Source organism: Plasmodium chabaudi, assembly GCF_900002335.3.
Source record: "Plasmodium chabaudi chabaudi strain AS genome assembly, chromosome: 5".
NCBI lineage: Eukaryota > Apicomplexa > Aconoidasida > Haemosporida > Plasmodiidae > Plasmodium > Plasmodium chabaudi.
This window is the reverse complement of record NC_030105.2, coordinates 521,528-546,101: the sequence shown is the minus strand read 5'-3', so window position 1 is coordinate 546,101 and position 24,574 is coordinate 521,528. Positions and strand designations below refer to the sequence as shown.

General features: G+C 24.5%; 6 protein-coding genes across 6 annotated transcripts; 4 read left to right on the top strand and 2 right to left on the bottom strand.

Moving 5' to 3' along the window:
* Positions 1 to 2,012: 2,012 nt before the first annotated feature.
* On the top strand, positions 2,013 to 4,859 carry PCHAS_0514400 (conserved Plasmodium protein, unknown function; the record flags this gene model as incomplete). Its single annotated transcript, XM_740021.2, has 1 exon — positions 2,013 to 4,859. The coding sequence occupies one exon, from the start codon at positions 2,013 to 2,015 to the stop codon at positions 4,857 to 4,859; it is 2,847 nt and encodes a 948-aa protein (XP_745114.2).
* A 1,348-nt stretch (positions 4,860 to 6,207) lies between these two features.
* Positions 6,208 to 7,497, top strand: PCHAS_0514300 (claudin-like apicomplexan microneme protein, putative; the record flags this gene model as incomplete). The annotated part of the gene is made up of 1 exon (XM_740020.2): positions 6,208 to 7,497. One exon carries the CDS (start codon positions 6,208 to 6,210, stop codon positions 7,495 to 7,497), a length of 1,290 nt encoding a protein of 429 aa, XP_745113.2.
* Positions 7,498 to 8,522: 1,025 nt separating this feature from the next.
* On the top strand, positions 8,523 to 12,627 carry PCHAS_0514200 (pre-mRNA-splicing factor ATP-dependent RNA helicase PRP22, putative; the record flags this gene model as incomplete). The annotated part of the gene is made up of 4 exons (XM_016800170.1): positions 8,523 to 10,466; positions 10,557 to 10,613; positions 10,950 to 11,078; positions 11,185 to 12,627. The coding sequence occupies 4 exons, from the start codon at positions 8,523 to 8,525 to the stop codon at positions 12,625 to 12,627; spliced, it is 3,573 nt and encodes a 1,190-aa protein (XP_016655206.1).
* Positions 12,628 to 13,044: 417 nt separating this feature from the next.
* PCHAS_0514100 (transcription elongation factor SPT4, putative) lies at positions 13,045 to 13,778 on the bottom strand (the record flags this gene model as incomplete). Its single annotated transcript, XM_016800169.1, has 4 exons — positions 13,045 to 13,275; positions 13,415 to 13,511; positions 13,598 to 13,649; positions 13,763 to 13,778. The coding sequence occupies 4 exons, from the start codon at positions 13,776 to 13,778 to the stop codon at positions 13,045 to 13,047; spliced, it is 396 nt and encodes a 131-aa protein (XP_016655205.1).
* A 1,256-nt stretch (positions 13,779 to 15,034) lies between these two features.
* Positions 15,035 to 19,147, bottom strand: PCHAS_0514000 (conserved Plasmodium protein, unknown function; the record flags this gene model as incomplete). Its single annotated transcript, XM_016800167.1, has 1 exon — positions 15,035 to 19,147. One exon carries the CDS (start codon positions 19,145 to 19,147, stop codon positions 15,035 to 15,037), a length of 4,113 nt encoding a protein of 1,370 aa, XP_016655204.1.
* A 3,488-nt stretch (positions 19,148 to 22,635) lies between these two features.
* PCHAS_0513900 (heptatricopeptide repeat and RAP domain-containing protein, putative) lies at positions 22,636 to 23,961 on the top strand (the record flags this gene model as incomplete). Its single annotated transcript, XM_735209.2, has 1 exon — positions 22,636 to 23,961. The coding sequence occupies one exon, from the start codon at positions 22,636 to 22,638 to the stop codon at positions 23,959 to 23,961; it is 1,326 nt and encodes a 441-aa protein (XP_740302.2).
* Between the last annotated feature and the right edge of the window lie 613 nt (positions 23,962 to 24,574).

Genomic DNA, 24,574 nt, shown 5'->3' with positions numbered 1-24,574 from the left:
TTATTATATAAAATATTAGAAATTGGAAGAGAAATTTATTTCATATAATCATCCAATAAAGTTGTCTATAGAGTAATAGTATTGAAAACCAAACAAGAAAGATAAGAAACAAGTTATTTAATTTTTTAATTGTCAAAATATAAAAATAGCTTATGATAAAATGTGTCATATATATATATTTATATATGCATACATATAATAAATGCTATCCTTGAGCATTCATAAGTATATATATATTACCACACAATTGTATAAATTTTTCGACTAAACCAAACAATTCGAACGCTTACAAGCTGTGAGCAAAAATACAGATAAAACGAAAAGAGGAAAAAAAAAAAGTAAAAGCACTAAAATTTTAAGTTCATATATTTCAAAAAAAATTCTATAAGTGAGAAAAAAAAATATATGATTAATATTTAAAAAATTTACGTTGTATTTTTAAGGATTTATGCCCACAATTTTGATAAAAAAAAAAATATAATTTAATTTAATTCACATTATATTGATATATACATATCATAAAATAATACATATGTATTTATATTTTTTAAATTCAACAAATATAGGCATATTCATTTGTACGTATATACGTATACACTCATAGATTCCCCCCCTTGTTTCATAACTACAAATAAGCTTGTTCTGGTTAATAATTGCTTGCGTGACAAAATAAAGAAACGAGACTTATTGTTTTTGTTACACATCCTAAATATTTTTCAAGGGATTTGCTGTGAATAAACATAAAAAGTTGTATAGAGCTTCCAAAAATATTTATTTAAATTATTGGATTTGTTCCCTTATAAGGAATATATGTTGGAATTGAACTTGTGCAAATAAAACAGCATATATATAAATATATTTTTAGAGCTTATAACTAGATTGTAAATAAGGCTACGAATAAAACCGCAATCCGTTGATATAAATAAATATACATATATTTATTTATGCAGGTATAATATATTATCCAATTTATATTTGCGAAAGCATAAAACACAGCAGAAAAAACGTGGAACAAAATATAAGTTCTCAATATTGAAGTCGCACACATATATATGTATGTATACGTGAGCGCAGTTTGTGCAACTTTGTTAACATATATATATATTCAATTAAAATAGCAAGCAAAACAAATTATTTTAACAACACTTTTAAATTCGGCATTTTTATTAGTACAAAAATGACCCATACTTTAAGAACAAGTCGAAAGCATCAGTAAAGTAAAAAAAGGATGCTTGAAAAAAAAAAAAAAAAAAAAAAAAAAATATAACAAGAAAATAAGCGCATTTAAAATAATATATTGATAAATACATAAGTATTTATTATATATATTCGGAAGTTTGTGGATATAACAAATACGAAAAAGGGGTAAATTGTGCTTATCATAAATAAAACAGATTGAATAATATGCCTAGTATGCATACCATTCTTTCTTTATTTTTTATGGTATCAATTTATAATACCAAAAAAAATTAAAAAGTATTATAAAAAAATATTAAGGTAATAAAATATTATCACAAAAAAGGAAGAACAGCGTAAACTGTTAAGACTAGTGTGGTTTGAATCAACACCAAAAAAGAGCGAATTATACAACTCTTTAAATAGTGTTAATTTTGGGGTTATTGTTATTACTATAAACTGTTGACTTATCATATATCTGAGACGTTGACGAATATTTTGGTAATATATAAATATAAACAAATATATTTTATATATAGAAATTATTATTTGTTATATTAATTTTGAAAAAAATAATTTTAAATGAATCAACTATTTTTTTACATTCTTATGTATATCACTATTTGTTATGCCCTTAAAATGAGTTGCTATGGCATAATGCATGCCCATTATTCTTTATGTAGTGTGCATGTGCGATTGCATGCTTTTTTTGGGGGATGCATAGTGATACTTTTCATGTATATAGTCCACGTGGTTGCACATATTATGTACGTTTACACATATTTTTATAATTTTCTGAATTGTTCAGATTTCTATGATAGCGTAGAGATGATAAAATGGAGAACATCGATAACCATGTAAGTTACTACAAGACAACAGTAACAAGTACTAATTATACATTTTTCTATGAAGAATCTTCCCAAAATAAAAATGAAAAATCTAAAAATTATGAATGGAAAAATGAAAAAAATTGTAATGGGAAAAGGTCCCGAAAAAAAAATTATCAAGCCGCCCCAGGCTATTATAACCAAAATAAAAAACGTGAAATTTATAAAAAAGAAAAAAATCAGTTTACAGATAATGAAAAAAGTAATTATTACCCTGTACGTGATAATAAACAAAAAAAAATAAATTTTAAAAATGTAAAAAATAATATATTTTTTGATAATAATAATAATGAAAATTGTGAAGGTACAAATAATTTAACTAAAATAAATAATTCCGAAATTAATAAGCATCATCATTATTCACGTAATAAAATTAATGTGAATAATTTTAGTAAAATTAATCGTAATATTGCTGCATTTATTAAAAATGAACAAAGAGCATATTATGATAGTAATAATGCCAATATAAACTCTCTAAGCTCGCCAACCAATAGTGATGACAATTTTAGATTAACAAAAGAATTACTCGAAGATTTAGATAAACGAAATAAAGACATGGATGAAGAAAATGGTGAAACATGTGACAATAATAATAATAATACTAACGATTTTTTAATTTATGTTAAAAAAAAAATCGAAGAAAAAAAAGAAAATGTTACAAAAAGAAGGAAAAATAATTGGACTAATAATGAAAATTATCAAGAAAATAAATTTGGTAATAATATAAATGATAATTATATTTCATCCGATAAAAAAGATAACGATTGTAATAATGTAGACAATAGCTATAAATATACTAAGGAAGCTAGTAGTGAAAGTGGAAATTATAATGAATATATTCATAATGTTGATACATATAAAACTATTAATAATGATAATATTTCCGTATTTAGTGATGAATCCACTAGAGTATTTATTAATAAAAAAAATAAAGTTAGTATAAATATGTGTGATAATCCTTGTGATATGTGGTATGGCTTAAAAGATCGAAATGGAAAAAATGTCTTTATTGATAGTGCAAAAAATAGGGACAATAAAAAACAAAAGAAAAAGAAAAAAATGTCATCAAAAACGAAAAAATATTATATTAATAAAAAGAAAGGAAAATATGATAAATGGGGAGATAATTATTATGGAATTTCAAATAGTGATGCTAGTAGTATTTCTGGTAATACAATAGCTACTATGCACATTAATGGCAATAATAAATATAATAAAAAAAATATTTTTTCAAATCCAAAAAATAATATTCCATATAATAGTAATGGTACTGCTTATAACAATGAAAATAATAATCCTCCTAATTTTAAAATTTTTTACAATAAAAATAATTTAAATAATACTCAAAATGATAAAATGCAAAAAAAAAATATACCAAATCACAATTATCACCAACTAGCCAAAAATGATATAAAAAATAAAAATAATATTCCATGGTCAGGTAAAAATAATATTGTTAATAATAATGGCTATAATTATGGCCATAAAAACCAATTTGAGTTATCAAAAAATATCAAAAATAGTTATTATGAAAATAAAACAATGAATACTAGCATTAGAATTAAATTACCTGATAATAAATTTGGGGCTTTTGCTGAAAATTCCAATCCATCTACGTCTGATACGATGCCCAAATCGTTGGAGCATATTAATAACGGCGTTAATGGTGGCCTGAACAGTCAGAATATTAACAATACCCATATAAGCGATAACAAATTTAAAGACAACTGTATTAACAGTAATGATAATAATAATAATGATGATAGTATTAATGATTATTATTATCGTAGAGGCGAAAATAAAAGGAACATGCTGAGTGATTATATGAATAGTGCCCTAAGTTCGGCAGTAGGTTATAACGACCAAAACCGAAATCCTCCTATTGAAAATAATCACATTAACCGTTCAGAAAATATGTTCCAAAATGGTATTAACAATGTTAATCAAAATAAAAATTATGAAAATCGTGAAAAAAATATATTCAACAATAATAATAACATTCCAACCTATGAAAAAAACAATAATAGGAATTATAATTTAGAATTGCATCACTTAAAATTAAATAATATTTCAAATTATAGCGAATCTAATATTGTCGAATATCCCGCTCAAAATAATCAGCCAAATAATGCACTATTGCATACAGGAATGGACGGTGTTGGAATAAATAACAGAGTTTATTATTCCCAAACAAATAATAAAACGAATGAATACAATGGTGAAGATATTACTACGTCCCGTAACAACGAAACATATGGAATTAGTAACTTCACAAATTATAATGCTAATAATGCTAATAATTTGCATTCAAATATTTTTTCAAATAATTGTAAAGATAACTCGAAGGAAGCATATATGTCATATTCTTCGATAGTTAGAAAATCCTTACCCCACATAAATGATATGAATAACAATTATACAAGACAAGCAAATCAAGAATATACAAATAACACTAATTATTATAATATTAATGGAAATAATAATCAAGGGCAAGAAGGTATTGCCAATAAAATAGAAGATAATAATATAAATAAAAATGATTTACAAAATAATAATGTGAATATGCCTAACCAAAATAACACTAATGATCATATATTTGCTGATCATAATCAAAGTTATAAAAATAATTATTATAATAATACAAAATTTGATTTGTCCTATGAAATGGATGATGATATGAGAAGACGAAAAAAAAAAAAAAAATGGAATGTCTCATTTGATTATAAATCTACTTTTAAAAGTGCAAGAGAAAGAGTTCAATCTTTATTAGCTAGTAGAAGGGGTGTTAAATATTGATCTTGCACATTTTTATAAATGCAAAAATGTGCATATTTTTTTTTTCTTTTTTTTATTTTTTTTTTCCCTTTTTTTTTTTTCCTTTTTTTTTCTTTTTTTTTTCTTTTTTTCTTTTTATTTAATTTTTTCGTTTTTTGTATAACCAATGCCAAATAATTTGTCATAATTCAAACAAAAACAAAAAAAATAAATTTTTTTTTGGCACACCTAAAATGAAATAAAGCTGGTACACAACTTTTTAAGTGTAAAAAGGGAAACCAAATTGTTGTTTCTCTCTTTCCAGTTTATATCAAAATTAAGATACAACATGTAGACCATTTATATAAGATAATATATTTATGGGAAGAGGGTATACCTATTTATGCTTGTACGTATATTTTTTTAAGCATACGAATTGGTTAGCAGATATGTATAAGGACATAAAAAATATGTTGCATCATATTGCATGCATATATAGTTAAAAAAAATAGCTCGACGAAGGAAAAAAAAGACATAGAAAATGTACACTATTTATTTATATATAGTTGGTTCATTATTTTTATGCCTTTATTTTTATGTCTTTATTTTTCTTTCGTTTTTAAGTATAACATTTTTAATGCCTTATAATTATTTTCTCCGATTTGTACCAATTGACATGATAATAAAATATATACAAGCATCGTTAAAAAATGTTTCGGTATAATTTTGTTTGTTTTTTGTTATTGTTATAAAAACAACTATATAAGGAAACATAGATATATTGTGTATTAGTTCCTATATTTTAATTTTTTTTGTAGTGTGCATGTATATATTTATCTTGTCCAAAATGAATTCACTTATAAAATAATTTAATTTTATAAAAAAAAATAAAAAAAACTTTACAATGCCCCCAAAAAATATGTCTATATATTCTTGTAAAAGGTGCGAATTCAACACATATATGTGTGCGTATTTATTTGATCATTTTCATTAAGGAAAAAATATAACAATAAAAAAAAAAATAATGGAAAATAAAACGGCAACCAAAAAACTATCTAAATATATATTACTTTAAAAAGACAGAAATGGAAAATGTAGAAAATGTTGCTTTTTTAAATACTGAATTAAAAGTAACAATATATACATTTTTTTATTACAATTTTTATATAAAATAATGTAAAAATAATGTAAAAATAATTTTTTTTTTTTTTATATTTATATATGGAGAAAAAATTATGAATATTTTTATTAACTAAAATAATATTGCACAATAAAACGTATGCATAGTGTCGCATACTTATATTACATTATTTAAACAACTTGATTTTTACATCTATTTTAAGAAAATAATTTATAACACATTTATATTGACACAGATAAAACGTATACAATGCCTAAAGTAAAGAAAGGAAAGGCGATTGCGCCACCAATGTCAAAAAACGCTATACGCGTTTTGAATTTAATAATGGCTGTAGGTTTTATAAGTGCAATACCACAAATTTTAACAACCGTTATGACAAGTTGGAGAGAAGGAGAACCAATTGAATATAAATACATGTTTCGAGGTAGCGAACATTCTTTATATGTTGATTATACTTATTATGGATTATACAAAGTAATATATGATGATAGGCATGTTGAAACATGGACCCAAAGAGTTCAAAATATGAGAAGTAAAGGTAGTGAAGGAATACAAGTAGGAAGAAACAGTGAAGCGAGTGGATCATTATCATTATGGACATCTGCATGTCAAGAACCATGTAGAGATTCAATAATAAAACGTATTGAAGCATATGAAAGAGTATCCTTTATTTCATTAGTTTTATTATGTGGTATTGTTTTAGCATGCTCTCTTATTGTTATGTGTGTAGGATGGAATATATTATTTACAAAAAATATTTTAATATCTATGGCTTGTTTTATGTTATCTTTTATAATTAATGGAGGAATAGGAACCTATTGGTATTATGAAACTGATTTATCATGGAATTTAGTTACAAAATCTCAGCAATTTCCATTCCCAAAATGTTCCTACAGTTTTTATATTTTTATGATAACTACATGTATATATGGTTTATGTTTTATTGCCTTATTATTATTGGATTTGTCAAATAAAAATTCTCAAAAGAAATCATATCTTAATCATGGAAATAATAGAAATATAATGTTTGAAGAAGGGAAAGGTATGCCTTATCAACCATTATATGAACATCAAAATAGTATGATGATGCCACGAAGTGCTAGTTATACAAATATGATGCAGTTTGGAAAAGGAATGGATAGTTGCCCTCCTAATTTTATGCAATACAATACTAACAAAATGAGCATGAATAGTCCTATGGGAATGAATATGATGGGAAGTAATGTTGGAGGCTATCCAGGGTTTAGGAATATGCCATCAGGTATGGGAAACATGCCATCAGGCATGGGTAATATGTCATCAAGTATGGGCAATATGAGTATGATGATGCCTCATCAAAATTTGAATCCGATGTTTTCACCACAAATGTCAAGACAATTTTCCTATTCAGGATCCCCTTCTATGGGAAATTTAGGAATGATGAATTTCCCAAACAGAAATATGCAAGACATGCGAGGTATGCCTAACCAAAGAGGTTACTCACGCATGAACTTTGATGTTAATAATCCATATGGTTCTCAAAAGCAACATATGTTTTAATCTAAACCAGTTAATCAGTAGTAGCATCGTTTCACTATTTTGTTAGAGATTTTTTTGAAAACTTTCAAAAAATATTATCATCATATAGGAGAAGTCAGACCGTTCGAGAAAGCCGATCAACCAATTCCTTTCTCAAACGGAGCGAAAAAAGTCAGATCATGCCATGTGCCAATGCATGCTTGACTTTAGAGAGTATCCCATGAAAAGTGAGAGAATGGGAGTAAAGATAAGTCCCATAAAATAAAAAGTTCAAAATATTTTATCTTAAATGGTGGGTAGTGAATATTTAAAAAAATGGCAATTCATATTTTCATATTCTTTATTTGTGTAATTTTTTTTTCATATTTTTTCATGTTTTTTCATATTTTACCATTTGAACAATGAATTAACAAAATATTTTCAAATTAAATAATCTTTAATTATATCCAAGGTATAATTTTTTTTTTTTTCTTTTTTCCATTTTTTTTTTAAAAAAATAAATTGTAGACCAACTATAATAGTTTTTTTTCTTTTCCTATATTTTTGAAAATAAGCAACTCATTTGTTTTGTAAAAATATTGCAAACTAATTGAAATGTTTCATTAATTATGTAATTTACGAAGCAGTCGAAAAAATATATTGCGTATGCATACTTTTTTTTAATAAAATATAGCTATTTACGCCAAGGCTGAAAAGGATATCATAAATATATGCATAAATGTATGCATAAATACATGCGTGAAGCGTTTATTTATTTTTAAAATCCAATAATTGTCAACTTTCCTAAAGATAAAAATAGGGGAATAATAATAATTTATACTTAAATCGTTACAGCTAAAATAGGAGCATATATTCCATTTTTTGTGCTTGTAAAAGCTAAGGTGAATTTTTTTTCGCTTTTTTAAACAGAGGTACAATGATAAGGAAGGAACAAAATAGGAACATCAAAGAATCGTATTAGTGTGAGTATGTAAATATTTTATTTACGTATAAAATTATTTGAAAAAAGGTATGAACAATTTTAAACTATTTTCATAACAGAATTAATGGATGGGTTAAAGAAAATAAACTTAATTCAAAAAATAAATGAAAAATTATATGATCATTTAGGAATTGAAGATGAGAACTTAACAGAGTTTATTATTTTTTTATGTGAAAAGTCTACATGTTTAGAAGAATTTTGTAAGGAAGTATTTGAAAATGGTGGCGAAATTGAACAGTCAGTACTTAAAAGTATTTACAACTTAATAAAACAATCAAAAAATGAAACAATTGATAATGGAAAAAATCAACAAAATGAAAAGGATGTAAACAATAATACTATTTCAAAAGAAATTCAAGAAATTGAAAACAAAAATGCAAAAATGAAAAAGTTTGGATGTCTATCAATTAAGAATAGTATCAATTTACCTGACCTTACTGATCACAGTAGCGAAGAAGAAAAAGACAAACACAAATCATTTGATAAAAAAGCAGATCATAAATCTCATCGACATTCTAATCATGGAAAAAAAGAAACAGACGAAAACGATAAATTAAAAAAAAACAGACACAAGGACTATTCTTCAGATGATGACCGAGGGAGAAAAAGGTCGAAGTATGACGATGCAAAAAGATCGAAGCATGATGATAGAAAGAGATCGAAGTATGACGATAGGAAAAGATCGAAGCGTGATAGTAGTAGCGAACCAGATTATCGGGCACTAAAAGTTGGAAACATATTCAGTGGGAGCATTAAAAAAATTACAGACTTCGGAATGTTTGTTTCGTTTAAAACGAGAGAAGGATATAAAGAGGGGCTAGTACATATAACAGATGTTGAAAAGAATAATAAAAAAATAAATTTAAATGAAAATTATAAAAGAAATATGATTGTTAAAGTTAAAATAAAAGGAATATTTGGTGAAAAGATTAGTTTAAATATGTCTGAAGTTGATCAAAAAACTGGAAAAAATTTAGTTGATGATAATGATAAAGAAAATGATTTTAATAAAAATGAAACTTCGTTTTTTGATGATATAGAAGATGAATTTAAACATAAAAAAAATAAACATCATAATGATAAATATTCTAAATATTTTGATGATCCAAATGAGACAATCAAATATGAAAGTGTTATAAAAATGAAAAGTGATTATTCAAAATGGGAAATTCAACAATTAATAAAAAGTGGTATCATCTATGATGAAAATATAAAAAACGAATATAAAAATTTAAAGTATGAAGAAAAAATAGATGATGAAGAAGAAATGATTGAGATTGAAGTTAATGAAAGGGAACCCAATTTTTTAAAAGGACAAACTACAAAAGCTGGTGCAAATTTATCACCTATCCAAATTATTGTAAATGCTGAAGGGACATTAGCTAGAGCTATAACAACAACATCAGCATTAACAAAAGAAAGGAAAGAAGAAAAAAAGAATGAACAAAATGCATTATTTGATTCTATACCTAAAGATATTAGTAGACCTTGGGAAGATCCGAAACCTAATCTAGGAGAAAGAACAATAGCAGAAGCATTAAAAAATGTTGGAAAGAATTATGATTTACCTGATTGGAAAAAAAATTATATAAATAATAATATATCAATAGGTATGAAAAATTCATTACCTTTAAATGAACAAAGAGAAAAATTACCTATCTATAATTTAAAAGTAGATTTAATGAAAGCTATAAACAAAAATAATGTACTTATAGTTATTGGTGAAACAGGTAGTGGTAAAACTACACAGATACCTCAATATTTACATGAAGCTAAATATACAGAACTTGGAATAGTAGGATGTACACAACCAAGAAGAGTTGCTGCAATGTCAATTGCAAAAAGAGTTAGTGAAGAATTTGGTTGTATATTGGGACAAGAAGTTGGTTATTCTATACGTTTTGATGATTGTACTTCCAACGATACAATAATTAAATATCTAACAGATGGTATGCTTTTAAGAGAAGCCCTAAGTGATACCATGTTATCAAAATATTCCTTCATAATAGTAAGTTGCCACTCCCACTTGTTCATGTTTTTTTTACATTTTATGCTTTTTTTGCTTCCTTTATTATTTCATTTTTTTTTTATTTCTCAGCTTGACGAAGCCCATGAAAGGACAATCTCAACGGATATCCTTTTTTGCCTCCTAAAGGTATGCTAAAAAAAGAAAAATACATTAATCTGAAATATATACAATCTAGAGAGCCCGCATATTCTCTCTTGTTGTACTTGCATAGCCTCTCTATTGACGACACTTCGTTTAAAAATAAGATAAGAATTGTCGACAGGTATGTGGCTAAAAATGAGTACTTCCCTTTAAAACGAAGACATATGGTCACCTTATTGGTGCATTAACATGTCGGAGCAAAATTTACATTACAAGGGAATAACATGAATATAAATTTTCAAATATGCTACTGCTCAATATAGACACATTTACTCGTAATCATATATTACATATTACATATTACATAATTCTTTAAATCAGGATGTTGTTAAGAAACGATCCGATTTTAAGCTCATCGTCACGTCTGCTACTCTGGATGCAGAAAAATTCTCCACGTACTTTTTCAACTCCCCGATTTTCACAATTCCTGGAAAAATCTTCCCAGTCGAGGTACGAAAGGCTGAAAATTTTGAAAAAAAGCTGCATGGTTTATTGAATGATATGTTGCATGACGAACTGACGACACATACCTGCATTGGCGTTTTAACTTTTTTAGATTCTCCACTCGAAGGAACCCGAAAGTGACTACGTAGAGGCGTGCCTTATCACAGTTTTAAACATTCACCTAAATGAGCACCCTGGAGATATATTAGTATTTTTAACAGGACAAGAGGAAATTAATACAGCTTGTGAAATATTACATGAACGTATGAAAAAATTAGAGAGTATGTCTCCACCACCTTTAATTATATTACCCATATATTCATCACTCCCATCAGAAATGCAAAGTATAATATTTGAACCTGCACCCCCAGGATGTAGAAAATGTATATTAGCAACAAACATAGCAGAAGCTAGTTTAACAATCGATGGTATATTTTTTGTAATAGATCCTGGATTTTGTAAAATAAAAAAATATGATTCGAAAAGAGATATGGATTCATTAATAATAGCCCCTATATCTAAAGCAAATGCTAAACAACGAGCAGGTAGAGCAGGTAGAACAGGGCCTGGTAAATGCTATAGATTATATACTGAAGAAGCATATAAAAATGAAATGGCAGAAACTAGTGTGCCAGAAATACAAAGAATTAATCTAGGAAGTATAGTATTATTATTAAAAGCATTAGGAGTTAATGATTTTTTACACTTTGATTTTATGGACTCACCATCTATTGAAACTCTTATTCATTCATTAGAAAGTTTATATTACTTAGGAGCATTAGATGATAATGGATATTTAACTAAGTTAGGAAAAAAGATGTCAAACTTTCCTATGGAACCTAATTTATCTAAGATATTATTAACTTCTATTAATTTTAATTGTACTGATGATATATGTACTATTGTTAGTATGATCAGTGTTCAGAATATTTTTTATAGACCTCAAAATAAGATTTTATTAGCCGATAAAAAAAAAAATAAATTTGTAATGCCACAAGGAGATCTAATTACATATTTAAATATTTATAATAAATGGAAAGAAAATAGTTTTTCAAATTATTGGTGTCATGAAAATTTTATTCAATCAAGAGCATTAAAAAGAGCTCAAGATGTTCGAAAACAATTATTATCAATTTTTGAAAAATATAATTATAAAGTTAAAAAAAGAGAAGATGGTATTAGTAATTCTACGAATTATGTTAATATATGTAAAAGTATTTGTTCAGGATATTTTAATCATGTATGTAAAAGAGATAGTCAACAAGGATATACAACTTTATTAACAAATCAGCAAGTCTTTATACATCCATCTTCAACTCTTTTTAGTAAAAATCCATTATTTGTTGTATATCATGAATTGGTTTTAACCAATAAAGAATATATAAGAGATTGTACAATAATTCAACCTCAATGGTTAATACAATTAGCTCCTAACTTATTTATACCAGCTGATGAAAAAAAAATATCAAAGATTAAGCTTAGAGAAAAAATCGAGCCCTTACATAATTACTACGAAGAGCCCAATGCTTGGCGGTTATCTCGAAGGAAAGGATAGGCCCCCTTTACTCGTCCAAAAATTTGCTGGACAATATAGTGAGTTGGATTTCTAGTGGACCCACACCTTTTAGCTATTTATTAAATATGAATGCTATTCATTTATTTTTATTTTCTGTGTTATTCTTTTTTTTTTTTTGGTAATGTAAAAAATATTGTCTTTTTATTACACTTATAAACTCTTTTTGATAATATTTTAAACATATCGTTAAAAATTGTAATTTTTTTTAAGTATTTTCGAAAAATGTGTTTAAAAGAGACTCATCAATCAGTCATCTTAATAATATGCACATAAATAGTGAAATAAAAAAATAACTAAAAACATTTAAAAGTTTACTAAAAAATTATTAAATGGTCATAAAAAAAGTAGAATTATATGTAAATTAGCTAGCCATTTTTTTTTTTTTTTTTTATCAAATTAATAGTTCGACTTTAAGTCTCTTATTGATTCAGGTAATTCTCCTACAACCTGTAAGGCATAAAAACCTGGATTAAATTTGCTAAGGTCATTATATTGAGCTATCCAAGATTTTGTAGGAGTAGTTATCGCTATAAATCCACTAAAATTTTCTGTTGTACAATCTTGTATCCTATGTCTGTCCCCTGTCATTTGCAAAAATTTACAATTACTACATCCGCTTTGATAAAACTATAAAGAAGTGGTATAAAACAATATGAAGTATGTTGCAATATATGCATGACAATAAATTGACAACCATTTTTTAATGAGATAAAGGGACATAAATAGTGGGTGTTGTTATATTTTTTTATAATTTATGAATAATTACTTCAGCTTCAGTTTGCAACAAACGGCAAGATAAACATGCTCGCAATTTTAAGGCCCTATCATCTTGGGCAATACTTCTCGATTTTTTAGTTGAATCCCTATAAAGTTGAAAAGGATTATATATATGCATATATTTGTGTGAAGATAGCTATTTTATCTTCCTCTTAAACTTAATATAACTTACCCATGCTCTGCGAATGGATCATCAATTTTCTTCATGTCTGATTTTTTCCTTCCTATAAGAAAAAATTAATTATAAAATTGTATTTATATACTAAAATTTTTGGAAAATAAACAAGATAATAATACTTTTATCATTTTTTACGTTTTTTTAAAAATAATAATTAACCTTTTGGAGTTGCCATAATTGTTTTTTCCACTTTTTCTTTATTTTAATGAATAAAAAAAAGTTGTGGGGTCAAATAAAATAATCATAATAAAATATATTCATATTAATGCATTTTCTCTATATACATATCCATATAAATATATGATATATTCCTAATTTTTTTTTAAATAATTAAAATTGTTGCGTAATTTTTCTGAAAATTAATCATTTGTATTGTTATTAATATATTATATTTTTTTTGCTTACATTCTAATGATTTTATTTTATATATTATAATTTGTTCGAAAAAAATAGCCTATCTATATATGCAAGAAAATTATGTTAACGCAACTAAGTATTTCATTCCACCGAATAATATGTAACTCATTGATCCATAAAATGTTTATATTGCTTTTTAAAAAATTAATATATAAATAATATACTACATTATATATTTATGTAATATCCATATAATTTTTTATAAACCATTGTTTGTAGTAATTATTTAGGGATTCCCTCCCCTATCTGAACAAAATCAATCATCATACTAATATAAACATGTAGAATTATATCATTATATTTTTTATCATAATAATATGAACATGTTCATACTATATTTATCGTACCATAATTGTTATGCAAAATTGGAATATACAAAAAATAATAATATAATATATCTCTTTTTTTAACATATTTGGAAAAAGAGTAGAGTTGGTAGCACTTTTTCCCATTTTCCTCTCAAAAACATGTCATAAAATAAACTATATAGTGTATATACTTATTGAGACAGCCCATGAAGGTGTAATAAGCTCATATCACGCTTACATATACATGCACATTTTCAATGCATACGCCAAAATGGGTAATACAGTAAAACCAGTTACCCTGTGCTGAAATAAATATTCTACACAATATGAGAAATTAAGACGAACACTGAAAAATACAGTTGCTCCATATTTGATCAAAACTTTCTAATTTAAACAGTAAATTTGTTCGTTTCAGTTTTCGAATATTACATTAACAATATATCAAAAAAAAAAAAAAAAAAAAAAATAATCGCTAGATAGCTGTTTGATCAATACATAATAGCTAGCTATCTTTTTTGTCAATTATAAAAAAAAAAAAAAAATAATAAACTTTATGAAGGCATAATATAGACATAGATATATGCCGGTTTGTTCGTTTGTAATAAAAATAGGTAAAGGCCTAAACTGGGTTATAAATCCTTGGAAGATAAAATAAAGATGTCCAAATAGGTTCTTCCATTATTTTTCGATTTTTTTCAATTATTTTTCAATTCTTTTGACGCTTAAAATTGTCATTTGCACACATGGTTTCTCTTTTATACTCATAATTATATTCCATCATTTTTTGTAAGCATAATTCCCTTGACATAATAGTATTATTGTAGTACATTTTTCCAAATAGTAATTTTTTACTAGTACATCCTTGTAATGATTTTTTAATATCGATTAAGAATTTTTTAATTTGTTCTTCAGCGTCTTGTTCATTTTCTTCATTTTCTGTCATATCTTCATCGTAATTATTTGATAAATAATCATCTTTTTCAGTATAATTTAAAAGTGCTGATACATTAGGTTGTTTTAATACTTTAAAAATGTAGCAAAAGGTTGTAACTACAATTACAAATTTTAAATAATATTCTTGTAATATTCCAATATCTAAAAATGCATTCTGACCTGCCTTTGGTATTTTGTTCGTTTTTTCATCACTAGTTCCTTCAATTGTATTTTCATATTTTTCCACTTTTATATTTACAAATAAAATAAATAAATTATATAAGTCTATAGTTTTGTTACACCTTTCGTAAATTCGATACAGGTTTACTAAATCTTCTAAAGTTGATATATTATCATAATATGGATTTAAATAAATTTTATTATCACATATAATATTATTATTCACATTTTCATTTTCTGGATTTTCTTTGCAAAAACAACATGAACACATTAAGTTTCCAGTTTTATATGGATTGTTATAACAAAGGGCTTGTAACAATTCACCTTTTATATTTCTTGTCATAATATCTGTAAAGTCTCTATCTGGTTTATGAATTGCTATATCAAATGCAAGAGGATTATAATGTAATGGTGGCAATAATAATAAGTATAAATAATCATGTATAAAAATATTTAAAGAATCTGAGATATCTTCAACGGTAATTATTCGATCTTTGCTACTTTCCGTATCATTTACCTTTAATGTGGTATTGTGTATTGTCAAATATCGTTTATATGTTTTTTTTTCATTGCCTTCATTATTTTCACTCTGCTCATCAGACATATCAGTGCCATTATCATTTTTCGGAAAACTCCCACCTTTAAACACGTTCACTTCGCTATCTTTTTGTTTCAAAAACTTTCTAAACATTTCTATTAAGTCATCTAATTTGTAAAGAAGAGAATAATAAATGGAAAATGAATCGGAATAGGAAAAACTTTTTGAAAAATCATCATTAATTAAATATTCTTTGTCTTTCTCATACATCTTTTCTTTTAGTAAATATAAATAGTCCTCTAAATTATATACTATAGAATATATTTTTATATAATATTTTTTAAATTCTTTTAATATATCTAAAAGTATTTCTTGATTTTTAAAATAATAAGGATTAACAATATCAATTAAAAAGTTCACACATTTTTTTACATCATTTTCTGCAACTTTATATAATTCTTCTATATATAATATATTTGTATTATTATTCCATTTAGCTTTTTCTAAATTGTCAAACAATTTACGAAAATATTCAATTCTTTTCAACGAATTATTATATTCAGGTTTACGTTTAATTATAATATTAATAAAATTGATAGCTATATTAAATGCATATTTTCTTTCTAACAGCTTTAAAACAGTTTCAGGAATAAAATTTTCACATAAATATTTATTTATTTCTTTTATGTGTTCAGGATTTTTTAAATTTTTTATTTCATTATCTTCTCCTGGCTCTAACAATAATTTATCATCAATATTAAAAACTGTTTTTTTCTCTTTCTTTACGGAATTACTATTTTCATAACAATACACCAAATCTCTGAATGGATGATCTAGCCACCAGTTTATCGTATTCGCTTTAAATTTCCATGCATACAATTTTCGATCAAACACTCCATTCTTTTCTTTATCAAATAATTCGCTTTTTTCCTTTTCATTTTTCTCAGCATTGTTTATCTTAATTGGGGTTGTACAATTGTCTACTACACCAAATTGATCATCCTCGTTTTGCTCGTGATCTGTTTTTTTATTTTTTTTTAAAGTAAATACATCTGAGTCTATACTTGAAATTGTTGGGGTATGCACATCCGAATCTTCATCATGTATTAAATAATAATTTTTGATTAATATGTTAGAGTATTTCTTTTTTAAATAAGACAAATGAAAATAATATAAATTTGATGAATAACATAAAGAAATAATTTTTTTATGTAAAATTCGTACGTTGTATTGTATAAATGTATTAAATGATTTATTCTTTGTTCTAACAAATGTATATGGTGAATATTCTGTAACGGATTCATCTTCACTATCACTATCAAACTCATTGCTATCACAATTATTAAAATAATAACTTATAGGAAGTGATAAAAAAGAAAATAAATTATTGTCATAAAAATCTTTTGTTAATATATAAAGCATATGAATTAAATGACTAATTGATTGATTGTTTTTATATAATAATAATTTAATTGTATGTATCGTTCTAAAATTAATTACAAAAGGTAAAATATTTTTAAATAATATAGTATTACATATATTCTCACAAACCAATCTATTATTTAATATATCTATATTTTTTATTCTTAATTTACTTTGTGTACTTGGTGTTGTTACGTTGTTAAAAAAAAAAGTAGATGATACTCCAAGTATAACACTTAAACATATTTTATTATTTATTCTTAAATTTATCAATATATTTAAAATCCCATTAAATATATTTATATTAAAATATTCACAATCATGAATCAATACTATTACTCGAACTTTTTTTCTTCCATCATTAAAATAATAATTTTCAATATTGTATAGTTCGAAATTACTATATTTTTTTAAAAAACTTTCATTCTCAGAATCTTTTGTTTCACCATTTAGCCATGACAAATCTGATTCTTTTCGTTCGAAATCGTTTCCACAATTTTTTCCAAAATTTTTTCTTCTTACTTTATCATCACACTTTCTATTCATTTCTGTCATACTGTTATACAATTCAACAAGTTTGTCAATACTTACTAGCTTTCTATTCATTGTATAATCGTTATCTAATTCATTTTCATCATAATTAGAATGTGGATTAGAGGAAGGTTCTTCATTTTGCTCATGATAAAATGCGTTTCCATTTATTTTATTCTCTTCTTCATGTCTACTTATATTATTGTTACACCTTTTTCGATATTTTCTACTTTTTTTACTTACATTTTTTGATAAAAATTTTCGTATTTTATATTCTTTATATAATTGGTTATATATGTTACATATTGCTGAATTCACATTATTGGATGTGCTTGAATTTAACGAACACACATATACATCACAGTCGGCACAGTCAGCACAATCGGCGCAATCATCACAATTTGAATTATCTTCACTACCTGTATGTTCATAATAGGAACTATCATGATTTTCATCGATTATATCACTTGAATCACTTACTAAACCATTGTCTTCATTCTCATTATTATTTTTTTTCCGTCTTTTTAAATTATTTCTTTCTTTTCCCCATTTAGAAGACAAACAATCTGATTTATCTAAATCATCATAATTTGTATTACATGAATTGAAATAATTATCGGATCTAACTTTTTTTACCAAACCTTTGGAAGCATAACTTTTTGGAATTCGTTTTTTTCCTCGTCTTCCTTTTTTATGAATCCATCTCTTTAATTTATATGATAAAGTATCTATAACTATTTCATGATCAGCAACATTTGTACCTGCTGTCATTAATATTAATGGAAGATATTCACTAGAGGACATTGAATATAAATATATGTCTTCAAAAACGTCACTTAAATTTTTTGATATTTGTATATCTATTTCTTTTTTTATTAATTTAATAATTTTTATCCATGTTAATCGAAAAGCTCGATTTCTTAATAAAAAACTATTCAATTCGCTTTCCTCAAAAATATTAATATCACAAAATTTTTTTTTTTCATTTTTTTTTGTTTTTTCTCTTGTATAATTTTTTATATTTCTATTTAATATTGGAATAACTACTGGATTATATCTCTTAAATATATTTTTTTTTTTATCTATATAAATATATTTTTTTCGTTTTTTTGCATTATCTACATTATTTTTATTACCCTCTAAATATTCAGTACTCACGGATTTCAAAATAAACCCTTTCCCCATATAAACGGGTTTAGGGCTTATTTCAGCCATTGTGACTTAGCTCGCTTTTTTTTTTTTTCACAATTTTGAAATATTTAATATGTCTGAGTTATACGAATGAATATACTTTTCTGTTAAAACGAAGGTATTTGTTTATTATTTTGTCTAATCTGTTATTTTATAAATATTAATAATAAAACATTAATTTTGTAGACAGTCTTTAATTATTAATGTTTTCGATTTTTCTCATTATTATTTGCCTATTTTTTGATGATTTTTTTTTCTTTTTTTTTCTTTATTTTGCTATTTTTTTTTAATTATTAATCGAACACCTTGTATATATTCATATAAGCATGTGTGTAAATATATATTTTGAATATAATCAAATACGTGCACGATATATAAATTTTGTTAATATAAAATTAAAATATTTTAAGACACTAAGCCATATCATAATATTAGAAAATATATACATGTCTTCAATGTTATAAAATGAAATAATTAATAATTTGTAGAAAAAAAAATATATAATGGTATTAAGTAAGTTAGGTTTATAATCTTATCATATATGATGCTCCATGCTTGTTTATTTTTATAAATTTTATCACGATTTGTTATAAATTTTGTCATATTATTATTTTAATAGAAAAGACACAAACGAATATTCACATTTATACCATTATATATAATAATATACATAATAGTATTGTATAATTGTGAATATATTAAAAGACAAATAAAATATATATGTATTTTTTGTTTGCTTTTTTTGCCTGAACAGTCAGGTTTTTTTTCACAACACACACATATAAAAACAAACAAATATACATATATATTACGACGAATATAAAAATGTATCAAATCTAATATTAAAATAAAAAAAATATATAATTATCCTGTTTTTTCAAAAAGCTTATAAAAAGGATAATAAATAGACAAACAAAATCAAATACAATAACCTCAAATTTTCTACACACAAATTTTGCATAATGTAGTTAAGAGGTATATCCAAATAATGTCATTTAAAAGAAAAAAAATATATATGCATATATACATACATATACACATGCATATATAAACAAACACAACGTACAAAAACGAAAGTTAATGTACTCAAACGCCAAACAAACAAATCAAATGATATCAAATGTGTGCAGAAAAAACAAATAACAAATCGCAAAAAAACAACAAACTCAAATTCAAACAAACAAATATTCAAAAAGAAAGAAATACAAATAAAAACAAACACATGAAGCCAAAAGGTTTCAACGAATATTTTTTATAATTACTTTTTAAAGCATAAAACGATACTTTAAAAAATAATTACAACACAAATACGAGACAACAAAAAACACACACACACTATAAACAAATCAACAAACAAACAAATAGCCAAATAACAAATAGCCAAATAACAAATAGCCAAATAAACAAATAAACAAATAGCCAAATAACAAATAGCCAAATAACAAATAAACAAATAAACAAATAGCCAAATAACAAATAAACAAATAGCCAAATAACCAAATAACAAATAAACAAATAACCAAATAAACAAATAAACAAATAAATTTAGAATAAATAATTGCTAAACAAATTGTCTAATAAAACCAAATAAATTATTGCAACAATAAACATATATAAATAATAAACTTATAAAAAATACATAATAAAATAAATAATAATATAAAAATAATACATATATTTATAAAAGGGCGTAACAAATATTCCAGTAATATATATAATATTATATATATATTCGAATAATAAACATTGCTACAAGCATATATATATGATATATATACGCATTATTGTGTGTGTGTGTGTGTGTATATTGGTAATAAAGCATACTATAATAATTATATCGGGTTGTTTTTTTTCTAATTAAAAAATAATATATAATAATAATATTAATAAACTACCCTTGTAGCGATACTATAGTATTATTATAGTAGGCATTAAAATTATTATATTGCATGCGGTAACAAACCTTATTTATGTATTTTTTCACAACCAATATAATAATTAATATTGGAAAATAATAAAAAGTATTTATTTTTTATTTTTGTTTCCTAATTATTTTCTTATATTTATGTATTTTACATTATCATTATTATCATCATATTATTTAATATGTCTAAGATCAATATTATCAATTCAAAAGTTAATTATTCTCATTTTGGTGATTAGGATAATTCAAAAAGCCATATATATGGTAATATGCTCATATTTTCCATTTTTTTATGAGTATATCAATGCGTATTATATAAACGCTAGTCGGATATATGATAAAAAATATAAAAAAAAAATACAAAGAGCCATATATTGCAATATTATATAATAAATGTACCTAATTCACACACATATTTTATGAATACATTTAGACGTATTGATTAATTAATAAAAGTTTGCCCAATTAAAAAGGTTTTTTTTTATATGAAATTATAAAAATATAAAATACATATAATTTGCACACATAAGTAAAAGATTTATTACTTAAAGTATGTTCTTTTAAACAGTTCAAAATATACAATAACCAAATAATAAATGAGTTTACTCATGATTATCAAAATTTATTTGGTCATTTTCAATTCATAATAATAAAATACTAGAACGAGTAGTAATAATAATAATAAATATGATATATAATTAATTTCATATTTTTAAAATTGTTTTTTTTTCCTATTCTGTAAAAGTACAACTATAAATCTGAGTATGTATTCATACATACTGAACATTGCTAACGGGTCATAAAACAAAAAATTGGAAATAGCAACCAGCATTGTTAACCTAACTAATTGGGACCCTTTGAAATTTGGTAATTTAAAAGGTTGAATAATAATGTGTTCATAGTATTAATCTTGTTTTATTTAAAAATAACAATGAAATGAATAATTAAAACGGAAACATATATATGTAATTATATATAATGGCTATGGCTATATTAATATGGGTTAAACACATAATGTGGAAATGCTAATATAGTTAGGGTAAATCATATTTTAAGTATGGCACACATACTAATGGAATAAAATAAATTTTTGTTTTAGTATATTTATAAATATTTAACTATTAAATTCTAAATGGGCATTTTCCGTTACACAAATTTAAATAAAAATTTTTAAAAATAAAATAAATAAAGTAATAATATAACAACGGGGTGTTTTAAAAAATAACTTAAAAATTATGTACGCGTTCATAATATTTACAATGTAAATGTCGAAAAAAAAAATTCACATATGCAATGCTTTTAGTAGGATTTAACATATTTGTATAATTATATGTTTAATTATGGCATATTAAGAAAAAAGTAAAAATAAAGAATTTTTGTTTACTTTTCTTTTTTTTACAATTTCTCAATTTAACGGGTAAACTAGGTCAAACTTCTTGAAACAGCTAATCTATTTGTGTGATATTGCGAAATTAAATAAAAATAGCTAGCCACAATGACAAGCATTTAAAAAAAAATTATATAACATTGAAAAGTGAAAAAAAAATATATATTCCTCTGATTGAGCATAAGAATATTGTCGTACAAAATGGGACTTTTGAGACCAAGAGAACGTGTTATTGTAAATGCTATAAGGAGGGAGAGTAGGATAAAATATAAAGCGAAGCGTATGCATAAGCGCTTTCGTTCATGGGCACAACAAAGAGTTAGAGAATATTGGCTACCTATGAATGTTTGCTTAACAAGTCAGGTAAATTTAATGGATGGTCAATATATCTCAGCTTGTGTGCAAAAAGCAGCAACACTAAGAAAACATGATTATGCATTGTGGAAAGGATATAGTGAACGAATATTAGAAATTTCTAATACATTAACACCACAACAAATTGGTTATATATTTTATGGAATGGGAAAAAGTGGATTTTTAAATATGCCATTTTATAATATATTTTTAAATAGTGTAGAAAATAGTTTAGATAATTTTTATAGCCATCCATTAATGTGTGTAGCATGGGCATTAAATAGATTGTTAATAAGAAAAGAAGAATTTTTAAAAAAGTTATGTCAATGTGTTATAAATAAGTTTGATGAAATTCGAATAAAAGATTTAATTAAAATAAATACTTCAATAGCTAAACTAGGGATTGATGATAAAAATTATAAAACTTTTATAAACAAAAACATAATCAATAAATTAGAAACAATTTTTGCACAAGACTTTAGAAATGTAATAAATGATGTTACATTAATTAATTTATATGATGATGAAGTAAAAAAATATATATTAACACGTTTTAGTAATATGTTTATATGTGCTAGACCACAACATTATAAAAGTGCATATAAATCTGCAGTTGCCATACGAGTATTATATCCACATGTATGGGACTCATTAACAAATAAAGTAAAAAGTTTTTATGTTCGATTAAGTATGAGAAGGATTCCTGAAAGTGCTAGAACACCATCAGAGTTTCAATGGGAAGTATCTGATTGCTTAGCAAAACTTGGAATTGGACATAGAAATACATTTTTATGGGGTTGTTATTTTATTGATATCGGGGAAACAAATGAAAAACGAAATTGTTGGTTCGTTGATGGACCTTCATCTTTTTACACAGCAACAAATCAATATACTGAATCTGTTAAATTACAACATCGAATTTTATATGATTTAGGATGGAACATTAGAAGAATTGTTTGGATTGATTGGCTAAACATGGGAAATGACATTTCTCAAAAAATCGAATTTATAAAAAAACAAAGAAACAATGAACCGTTAGGACAAAATTTAATTCACACTCCAGTTATACATCCTGATGAAATTGCTTCAAAATTAAAGGAATTAAAATTGTATAAAACCAATAAAGAAATGGAAAAATATAAAAACCAAGAACGAATAGAGTTAAATATGTAGTTTTCTCAAATAAGCATACAAATTATATTTTAATAATTCAAATATGTAGATTCACACAAAAATAGCTTTATTTTTTTCAAGCATCTTTCATTGCTTTTATAAAATTTCCATTTTTTAATTCATCATAATTCAGTCTTCTTTTTTTTTGTAATTTTTAAATAATATTTTATAAGACGATTATTTATGCAATCATTTCATTTTTTACTTAACCTTTTTTAAAATAGAGAATTATATAAGCATGGCGCATCTGCACATGTTCTTCCAGAGCATCTACTTTGTTTGTTAATTTATGTTTCCTACCATTCGTTTTGTGTATTCATTTACTTACTTACTTACTTACTTACTTACATTTTTAATATCGTTTAAAAAATAACACCAACACAATTAAAATAAAAAAAAATTAATTAAAAAAATTTCCAAAATGTGGATAAGAAACACGAAATTGAAAATAAGCGGAATATGTGAATTTCAAATTTTTTAATATACGGATTCAATTTTGATTTTATAACCATACCTATTTATGTGTCTATGCAAAAAATTTTTTATAATGTATAGACTTTTTCTGCATGCAGTTCACCAAAAAAAACACTGAATTATTTGTCTTTCATAATAT